The 10551-nt window shown below is 56.4% G+C and overlaps 1 protein-coding gene across 1 annotated transcript; it reads left to right on the forward strand.

Annotated features, from left to right (window-relative positions):
* Positions 1 to 1599: 1599 nt before the first annotated feature.
* Positions 1600 to 8661, forward strand: LOC121166671 (prolargin-like; the record flags this gene model as incomplete). Its single annotated transcript, XM_040995920.1, has 2 exons — positions 1600 to 1703; positions 7679 to 8661. A coding segment is annotated over exon 2 (967 nt), but the record flags the coding sequence as incomplete, so codon positions are not given.
* Between the last annotated feature and the right edge of the window lie 1890 nt (positions 8662 to 10551).

The raw sequence follows: 10551 nt of genomic DNA on the forward strand, positions 1-10551 counted from the left end.
GGCAAATGGAGCTCAGGGGAGAGCGACAGCCCTCAAGATCCCAACAAAGCTAGGCTCCAAAGTCCCCAGTGTGAGATGACACCATGTCCCTTAAGGTGTCCCCAGTTTGTCCCCACTCACTTCCATTGCTTGGAAGTTGCCTCTAGACCAGCAGCCACAAACATTGATTATCTTCAACTATAAGGTAAGTAGGTTAGCCCAGATCCCAGCTCCAGCACCACCTAAGGACATTCAAATCCAACTGAAAAGGTTTCCATAGGAATTGCACAGTGGCATAGCATACTAATTCTCTACTTGGAAGTGCCAGCATCCAATACGAGCACCTGCTTGACTCTCGGCTGCTCCATTTCCAACACAGCTCCCTGCTGATGGTCTGGGAAAGCAGCAGAGGGTGGCCCAGGTACTTACAGCCCTGTCCCCACATGGGAGATGAGAAGAAGGTCCTGGCTCCTGGCTTTGGAGCAGCTCAGCTTATCCGTTGCAATCATTTGGGAAGTGATGCAGCAAATGCAGGATCTCTCTGTCTCTCCTTCACTCTGTAACTCTGCTTTTCAAATAAAAATTAAACAAATCTTTAAAAAAGAGAGCAGAAGGCTTCCAGATACAGTGGGCAGGCTGTGAGAGTGGGGATGAGAAGAAATGAGACTGTAGCTGTGAAAGCCACAAGTCAGGGTTAATAAACCTGGCTCTGGGGTGATGGCAGGGGTATAAAGGGTAAGGGTTTTCCTTTTCTTTCTCCTTCCTGTGGCCACAGCCCTTTCCTAAGCCCCAAATCCCCGCCAAGTGAGGATGCACTTCACAATTCATTATACCGTGCATCTTCCTGGCTCTGTGAGGTAGTCATCCCCATTGGATGAATGAAGGTTCTGTGTCACGTGACTTGCTGGGATACACAGCTGCAGAGCAGGCTGCTGGCCCCAGTGCTATGGTCCCTTGCTCTGTTGTAAGTTGGGGCGGGTCAGGGAGGGAAGTCATTTTCTGTGTGTTGTGTAGGGAGACCACCAGGAGGGCAGGAGGCTGCTGCTGCTGAACTGCAAAGGTGCCATGGCTTCCCACAGGGGACATTGCTAGAGGCCACCAGGCTGCCTGAACGGGCCTCCTGGATGGTGACTTAGGACAGGACCTGTCCCTGCTCACAGAAAGCCTCCCAAACCCCATCACCAGGTTGGGGATTCGGCAGCAGGGTGCAGTGGGCAGTAATGGGCACCAGGAGCCTGAAGACCGTTAGAAAATGTGAGCAGTTTGCTGTGGTCCAGCTCAGCTGCCCACGGCCTGCCCCTTCAGGCCTTTCCTCCACTAATTTGGCTTGTTTTCCAAACATGAGTTGAACAATCCCCTTCAGAAGCGGCCATGGCAGAAGGAAATGTTATTAAAAAGCGAGCCCCGTTAGTGGGCACGGTGTGTGGATGGAGACTTGAAGCTTGTTGGCTGCCAAATAAAGACCGTATTGTTGTCATTCCTCCTTCCCCAAGCTCCCTCCCCTCCCTTCCTCCCTCCCTCCTGCCCCTCCCTCCCTCAGGCCTGCCCCTCCCTCCCCCTAACCTAACCTCCCCACCCCATTAGGATCAGGCACACACTTGCACGCACACACCACTGGGAGATCAGCACTTCCAGCTGGCTCTGGTTGCCCCAGCTCCACCGAAGGGTGGGGGAGGGAGAGGAGACCCAAGCCCCGCGCAGAGAGGAGAAGCAGGAGTGTACAGGTAAGCTCAGGCACAGAGGGAAGACTCCCTCCCCCAGCAAGTACTCCCACTGTGCCCATCCTGGCTGCCCACGGCTGCTCTGTGCTCTCCCTCCTCCCTGCCTTCCAGCCCTGGCTGTGCAGCCTTCCTCGCACCTCTCCTCCCTTCCTTCAGCTCCTCTCTATGTGTTTGCTATACAAGTTAAACTTTCTCCGTGGGACAGATGTGTGTTGTAGCACAGACAGGATGACATGCAGAATTCCTGCACACCAGGTGTTTCCATAGAAACCAGACACTGGGGCCCAGCTCTCTGCACCTTTCCTGTGTGGTTGGTTGCATATTCTCTCTCTCTCTCTCTCTCTCTCTCTCTCTCTCTCACACACACACACACACAGCGCTGTGTCTTGTCTCTCACCCTCTCACGTACCTTCCCAAAAGAGAAAGTGCGTCTTTCCCTGAGACCAAGAGCCAGGAGGAGATCTTGCATCCTAGCTCAGGCCGAGCAGGCAGAATGAGGCGCAAGAGGCAGGGGCTGCAAGGACTTGGTGCTGTTGAGCTTCGCTGGGGCGGAGGGAGGCCAAGCAGCTTCCGAACACTACAATGTCTTCTCAGCAGCCCTGCTGGCTCCCTCACTGGCCCCAACCCCTCAGCTTTTGGAAAGAACTAGAAGCAAGCAGCCCAGCTGCCAAACCGTGGAGGTCCTGACCCCCAGCTTGGGACTGGGGAGAGGCAGAGCAGCACATTTCGTTTTCCTCTTGCAGGCAATCAGAAGAACAAGACGTGCTCTGAAGAGTCATTCAGAAATTACCCCAGCCATATCGTTGGCCAGGGGCTCCTGGTAGGGAAGAGAAAGAGGGAAAATAAATTAAGACAGTGGTTCCTTAAGCAGTAGGGGAGAGGGAAGAAGGGACCCCCCGCCATCTCCCCAGCTCTTGCCAGCAGTGGAGACCATGCAAGGTGGCAGGGTGCCTGGCCCAAGTTGGTCTTAGGGTTGTGGGGGAGCCGAGCTTGCTGTAAGCACAGATGCCTGGTTCCTCCCTGTTTTAGCACCCAGGGCAGCTTGAGAGGGGTTCTGGCCATGCCTTTGGCCACGCTGGCCAAGCAGGAGGGCTGTGTATTGTCTGGGAAAGAAAATCCAAGTGGGCCGACCCCTTTATTGGGAGTAAGACCAAGCAGCTGAGAGACCAGGGAAGATACCCTGTGATGTCCCTTCCCCCTGAGTCACAGCCCCAGGCAGCCAGCTCACAGGCAAACATATCTAGAAGGAAAATTCTCCCACGACAGTTCCAAGGAGCTTCTGTCACCAGTTCAGGAGCTGCAAGGTTAGACCTGTCACCAGTCCCGGCTTCGTCCAGCTGTCCTCAGAGGTCCGGAGGGGCTGGGCAGTCAGCTGACCGAGGAGAGCTGGTGTACACAGTTCAGCTCCCTGCGGCCAGCTCTCTGCCTCATGGGGGACACCAGCGAGGCAGCTGGTCTCTCTCCAGGAAGGGGTGATGCTTATTTTTATCATTGGCTGATCAGCAGCACATCCTAGAGCCACTGGTTACACCTGCTTTGGAGCAGGAGCTAGACACAGAGAAGACAGCTCTCCTCATCACACAGATGAGCAAACTGAGGCACAGGGCTCAGCTGCATCTCGGGGCAGGATGGAAGGGCCATGAATGCCCAACTCCGGGCTGTGAGCACCCCTGTGCATGTCCCCATGGCCCATGGTGGTCTCACCCTCATGCTGTCTCCCTCTCCATCAGGTATACTGAGTCCATCAAGCCCCATCTCGTCCCCTTAGCTACTCCAGTATCATACGGGTCCTAAGGGAACCTTAGAAAGGGTCCTGGGCAGCCAGGGTGGGCCTGACCAGCTCCCCCACTAACAGATGGACAGAGCCACTTGTCTCTGCCTGCTCCCACCTGCCATCAGGGCTACAGGAGCAGAGTGGACCTTAGAACGAAAAGAAGGGAAGAGAGAGCACTCAGATATTGTGGGCATGACTCTGGGGCAAGGCAGCCGTCTGGGTTAAACCATGGAGTCTTAAGGGGGTGACCAACCAGACAACAGATTGGAGAAGCCCAGCACATGCAAGGGAGGAGTCGTGATGCTCACCCTGCCTCACCCCGAGCCCAGCTCCACATGAGGGCCTCTCCTAATGACTTGACAAACCCATCTGGATCTCACCCAGCCCTGCTGCGAAGTCAAAACCTTGACCCAGTCCGGGTCCCAGCTCTGAAGCGGAGAGCAGGGCAGAGAGGAGGGCCATGGCCCTTTAGGAATCCAGGAGCCTCCCGGGAATCTGATGATTTCCTGAGAAAGCCCCTCTTCTCTTCTGAGATCTAAGTTCTCTAACAAGCCTCAGATCCTCACAGACAGGAGCCCAGGACCTGGAGCCCAGAGTGGAGAACCAGGACTGGACTCAAGCCCAGAACTTACCATAGTTGGAACTGAAGTCTGGGTTTTAAAGCTCTCTTAGGAAATGTTCTTAAACATAGTGAGTGAATTGGAGTTGGGCAAACAACTGCCTCTCCCCACCCCGCCCCCAGCAGCAGCTTGCTGAGAGCCAGTGGGCATCTCAGGGCCGCAGGTGAGCCGAGTGGGCAGAGCCCGGTAGACGTGGCAGGGGAGTGGGCAGCGTGCATTTCAAGGCATAAGAAAAACATTGCTGTAACACAGACATCTGACCCAGCCTAAGGAAGCCTAGCATCTGATAGAAGGTTCTGGAAGCCAGGAGGACAAAGCATGTGACTTTGGAACGTGGAGTCCAGTGTCTCCAGTGTGTAGCCCTGATGCTGGGGTCAGAGACCCAGGACTTCAGGGAGCCTGGCCAGAGAGCAGGCTGTGCTGTCTGAGCCTGGTCCCTCCCTGCCCTTCTCCACCCCAGGCAGCCAAGCTCCAGCAGGATGAGGCGTGGCCCTGAGCAAAGCTCAGAAACTGAGGCAATTTCCTTCTTAGAGCCCACATACCAGGTCTGAGTCAGGGCTGGGTCAGGGCAGGGGAGGAGCATGCCCTATACCCAGGGGAGCACTTCCTAGGGAGCCGGGCTGGTCCACTGGCTTCGGGAGGTGCCCGGAATGTAGAAGGGTCAGAAGGCTGAAAGGGAAGGTTCCGGAGGACACAGAGCATGGGGCCCAAGAAGGCCTGGGTCTGCAATGCATGAGAAGGGTGCTGGGCTGCCTGCCAGCCAGCCAGGTGGGACTGTGACTGGCTGCCTGCTCCTGGCACCCCAGCCATCGGAGGCCCAGGGCCACCCAACTCCAGCAGGCTCCTGTGGGAAGGCTTTACTCACTTCACTTGGAGTCCAGGGCCTGGTAGAGGCAGGTCTGTATAATACAGACCACATTGGGAAAGAGCGAGGCCCCTGTCAGAACTGGGAGCACCCCCATGGCAGCTTCCCCCACCCAGGGTGAATCAGGCTCTGCTTCCTTGGTTGGGTGATTAGGAAACAAAGAATTTGAAAGAGAAAATTGGAGAACAAAAATTAAGACTTTAAGAATTATTTATCTGCAATGTAAAGACAGAGAGAGATCTCCTACCCCACTGGTACATTCTCCAAATGCCTACCACAGCCAGGGCTGGGCCAGGACAAAGCCAGGAACTGAGAAGTTAATCTGAGGGCCTGGCACGGTAGTCCAGCAGCTAGTCCTCGCCTTGCACACGCGAGGATTCCATATGGACACTGGTTCCAATCCCAGCATCCCTGCTTCTCGTCCAGCTCCCTACTTGTGGCCTGGGAAAGCAGTAGAGGATGACCTAAAGCCTTGGGACCCTGTACCCGTGTGGGAGACCCAGAAGAGGTTCCTGGCTCCCGACTTCAGATTGGCTCAGCTCTGGCCATTATGGCTGCTTGGGGAGTGAATCAACAGATGGAAGATCTTCCTCTCTATCTGGAAAAAAAAAAGAAGAAGAAGTTAATCTGAACCTCCCATGTGGGTGCTGAGATGGCCTTGGAGCTATCGCCTGTTGCTTCCTAGGGCGCCCATTAGCAGGAACCTGGACAATCACATATGGGATGTGGACATCTTGAGAGGCATCTTAACCTGTGTCCCAAACTGAGGGTTTGAAAGTGTGTTTATAAAGCAAGCTACATGTAACATGTAAGCACTGCTTTCGATGACAGGACTCACAGTTCACCAATGACGAGTGATGTGGGGTCTGTAGCAAGATTCCTGCTCAAGCTTTGCCACGCGTGTGCTCATGTCTCAGTCCTTCCAGTGTATCCTGAATACTGTTCCATCTGTCACTGGAGATGAAGCCAATTCTAACTGCAGTGTCCTTTGAGATAGCAGGACCTGAGCAGTGGCCCCCTGGGTCCCCTTGGTGAAGCCTGTCTGGGAAGAGAGACCACCTACCTTAGACGGGGGTGGCAGGACAGCACAGGTGCAGGACCCTCTACCTCCCTCCCATACTCAGGGTCCTAAGGAGGACTCAGCAGCCCGTTCATGATGTGTGAGTGTGAGTGCATGCATGTTCGCGCTGGGGAGAGGCTTGTGGGCGAGTCTGCAGCCTGGGGTCAAGGGTGCAGTTGCATGAGCTGTGGGACCCAGGGCTCAGCTCTGCCCTCGATTTCTGCCGAGCATCCTGGCAGGACTCAGCTACCAGCTAGGCCTCCTGCTGGCCTCCTTGGACCACAGCCTCTAGGAGCCAGCACCAGGGGCAGCGAGGGGAGGGACATGGGCACAGAGGTGGGAGAGGGCACGGGGTCTAGCCTGCAGGCTATAACCACAGGGTCCTGGTGCAAGCTGGGGACACACCGCAGGCCCTTCTACCTGCAGAAGTCCAGTCTGTGCCAGGCCCCAGGGTGAGCAGTAGCTTACTACAGGCATGAGCAAGAGGCATGGAAGCCAGGGGAAGCCATGTGCCAACAGGGACCTGGGCTAGAGTGCAGAGGGAGCATCCCAGTACTGATGGTGCTGCAGAGCTGGAAGGACAGGGCACCTCCTGCCTGGACCTTTGGAGAGCCTGCGCCAGGAGAGGATGCTGGGAAGATACTGTTTCCTGTCTGTGAGCCTGAGGCCCAGACCAACTCAGACCTTGTGGCCCTGTCTGAGGGGTCACCAGGGCTAGAAAGACGGGAGCCCCCAAACACCCTCCAGCTTGCTCTTCCAAAGACTCTCAGCCCAGCAGGAAGTTCTTCCTGGTTCCCCACCCCATGGCTCCACCACCAAGGATGTGGAGAGCCACAACACCAGGCCGGGGGGGTGGGGGGGAGGAGGCGGCGGGGGGGGAAAGAAAAGTGCTTTCCCCAAGTCTTTCCTTCCCTGGCCTGTTGATTTTCCCAGGAGCCGCCACATCTGGGGAGAAATTCTTGGCGCAGCTCACACTGGCAAAGACAACCATGCTCTGAGCCAAGTGCAGGGGCTGAGAGCGCTTGGGGAAGCGGGGCTGGAGCTGCAGGGGCCTGAGTGAGTCCCTTCCTGCCAGGAGCTCTGCCCCAGAGGCCAGCTCTGCCCCTGCCTTCAGTACCAAACCTGCCGAGCCACAGTGACTGGCCTTGCTTGGCAAGCCACTGTCCCCAGTCTATGTAAACAGGGCATCTGAACTTGACATCAGATTGCAATCTATTTTTAGCAATGAAACTTCATTTTCTTGGATGAATGACTTGACCAAACCTCAATATATCAAATAGCTTTTTTTCTTTTTTTTTTTTTTTTTTTTAAACCAAGCAGGCAGGGTCAGCACAGGAGTGGGTGGGGCATCTGTTCAGCCTTACCTTCCGGGAGTCAGCACCCGACCTTGGGCGGGGCAGGTACCCTAACATCCCTAGAACAGACAGGGACCATATTCTTGTGCTGCACGTGGGAGTTGCCCAGAGAGGGCCAGGGACTGCTGCCCAGAGCCTCAGTGCCCGACTTGTGGCCCTGCATGCCTGCTCCAGGCCGTACACACTGTGAGGCAAAAGCCTGGGGCATGCAGTCCAGAGCTGGGGGCCCTAGCTACTTCCTCACCTGTGCTCACGGTGACCTTGGCCTGCAGGCTAATGCCCTCCCTCTGTGTCCTCTCTGCAGGTGCGCCTCCTGGATCATGAGGTCACCCCTCTGCTGGCTCCTCCCACTTCTCATTTTGGCCTCCGTGGCCCAAGGCCAGTCGACAAGACGAGGGAGACCTGGCCCTGCACGTGGACGCAGGCCCCGGCCCCCGCCCACACCCAGCTTCCGTCAGCCGCATGAGCCAGCCGAGCCCACAGACCTGCCTCCCCCGCTCCCCCCAGGCCCTCCCTCTGTCTTCCCCGACTGTCCCCGGGAGTGTTACTGCCCCCCTGACTTCCCATCTGCCCTCTACTGTGACAGCCGCAACCTGCGCAAGGTGCCCGTCATCCCGCCGCGCATTCACTACCTCTACCTGCAGAACAACTTCATCTCCGAGCTCCCAGTGGAGTCCTTCCGGAACGCCACGGGCCTGAGGTGGGTCAACCTGGACAACAACCGCATCCGCAAGGTGGAGCAGAGGGTGCTGCAGCAGCTGCCCAGCCTGGCCTTCCTGTACCTGGAGAAGAACCAGCTGGAGGAGGTGCCGGCGGCGCTGCCACAGAGCCTGGAGCAGCTGCGGCTGAGCCAGAACCAGATCTCCAGGATCCCGCCAGGCGTCTTCAGCAAGCTGGAGAACCTGCTGCTCCTGGACCTGCAGCACAACAGGCTGAGCGACGGCGTCTTCAAGCCCGACACCTTCCAGGGCCTCAAGAACCTCATGCAGCTCAACCTGGCCCACAACATCCTGCGCAAGATGCCCCCCAAGGTGCCCCCAGCCATCCACCAGCTCTACCTGGACAGCAACAACATCGAGACCATCCCCAATGGCTACTTCAAGGGCTTCCCCAACCTGGCCTTCATCCGGCTGAACTACAACAAGCTGTCGGACAGGGGCCTCCCCAAGAACTCCTTCAACATTTCCAACCTGCTGGTGCTCCACCTGTCGCACAACAAGATCAGCAACGTGCCCGCCATCAACAACAGGCTGGAGCACTTGTACCTCAACAACAACAGCATCGAGAGTGAGTGGGGGCAGGGCCCGTGGGTGGCAGGGTCGGGGGGAGGGATGGGAGAGGCCCCACTGCCTCTGGCCTCGCTCAGGAACCTCAGGGTGGGCTGGGGCAGAAAGCGTGCCCTCTGGCAAGACCTTTGACCTCCCTGGGGCGCGTCATCCTCTGTACGGCGGTGATGGTGAGGATGGTGACGATACCTTGAAGCACTCGGGAAGTGCAAGCACGGAAGAACATCATCCAGACGCATGTGGGCTTGCGTCCTGTCCACACCGCGTCCTGTCCACACCGCGTCCTGTCCACACCGCGTCCTGTCAGCCCCAGCTTCTCTGGCCTCCAGTCGGCTCTTGGACATTCTCCCACCAGCAGAACAGCCACGCCAGTGCCCAGCCTGAGATGTCCTGGACCCGCAGCTGTGAGAGGAGGATTCTCCCCAGAGGCAGCCCCTGGCTTGGAGGAATCTGCAGCAGAGACCCCAAGTGGCAGCCAGAAAAAAACATATATATATATATATTTACATATATATATGCTGGACTCTACCCAGCAGGCGGCCAGGCTTCCTTGTCCTCCTATAAGACAGACAGCTCCTGGAGCTAGTCCCCCAGCCCAGAGAGGAAGCTGGCAGCTGTAGGTTTGCTTCAATACAGAGTGTCAGCTCTGAGCATCAGTACAAAGGTTTAGAAACCAAAGAGAGAGAGCAGCATCGGATCCTCGAACAATGCCAGGCTACATTCACACAGGGAATGCACCTGCTAAAGGCTGAAGGAGACAATGCCGAGGGCGCCCTCACCTTTGTTTCCAATCCAGAGGATGCAAAGTAGGTTGTTGACATTCCCCAAAGTCTTGAAACACAACGAAAGGCAAACAGGCCTGTTCTCTCATTGGGAATAATAACAAGAAGTGGGGGAGGAATCTTTTAAAGCTTGCAAGAAACAAACTCGGGAAAATAGAAAAGCTATCTAATTTTACCCTGCAGGTAGCAGATTAAAACGGAATGCGCTGAACACGGGGCCCCTAGGAAGCTGCGTAGGCTGAAAATATGGACAGAAAGGAGCCCTCCATGAAGAAATAGCTGGTCATGGAAGAACAGGCTGCTCTGGGAGGTTGGAGTCAGAGAGAACACGCCCCATGCACACACACCCAGCCTCCTGCAGCCCACCCACGGCATCGCAGGCAGACGGCATGGGCAGAGAGGACGTTCGGCCAGTGTGATGCCCACACCGCAGCAGAGGCTCTCCTTCACAGTTTGCAAACTGATGTGCAGCACAAACCCAGCATCACCAGGTCACTGGTACGGAGTGGGCATCGGAGTGGCAACGCAACAGCCCCAAATCACAAGGCCGCATGCCAGGACTCCTCTACTATCCCCACGATGAAGCAGGGAGTGTAGGGAGAACTCCTCCCTTCCCTTTCGCTACAGGTGCTAAAGGAGGCAAAACCTTCAAGAATTAGAAATTCAGGTAGAAGATTGTCACCTAACAAGACAACGGGATCTCAGGTCATGAGCACCTCATCGTCACAGGCTTGGGGCCTGGAAGCCTTCCCCAATGCCTTCCCACTCCCTGCCACAGAGTCAGTCCTGCTCCATGCCACTGCTCCAAGCCCACTGTAATGTGGCCATCGCAAGGCCTTCTGGCTGATCAGATCACTTTGCATTACTGGTCCTCCTAGAGTCTGTGATGCTGGCTCCCCAGTGCCATCCCTACAGGTGCTTCCTCCAAGCACTCTACCTGTGGAATTCTCCCCTTTCCCAGGAGGCCCAGCTCAGGACCTCCTTCTGGGTCTCTGTGCAACCACAACCGAGCTGTCTTCATTGTCAACCATAGCCTCCCGACCCCAGTCAGTACGGTCTAAAGAACAAGGTCCCAGGCCTGGCATGAGAGCATAGCAGTTAAGGTCCTC

Source organism: Ochotona curzoniae, unplaced genomic scaffold, assembly GCF_017591425.1.
Source record: "Ochotona curzoniae isolate NIBS_2020 unplaced genomic scaffold, NIBS_Ocur_1.0 patch197, whole genome shotgun sequence".
NCBI lineage: Eukaryota > Metazoa > Chordata > Mammalia > Lagomorpha > Ochotonidae > Ochotona > Ochotona curzoniae.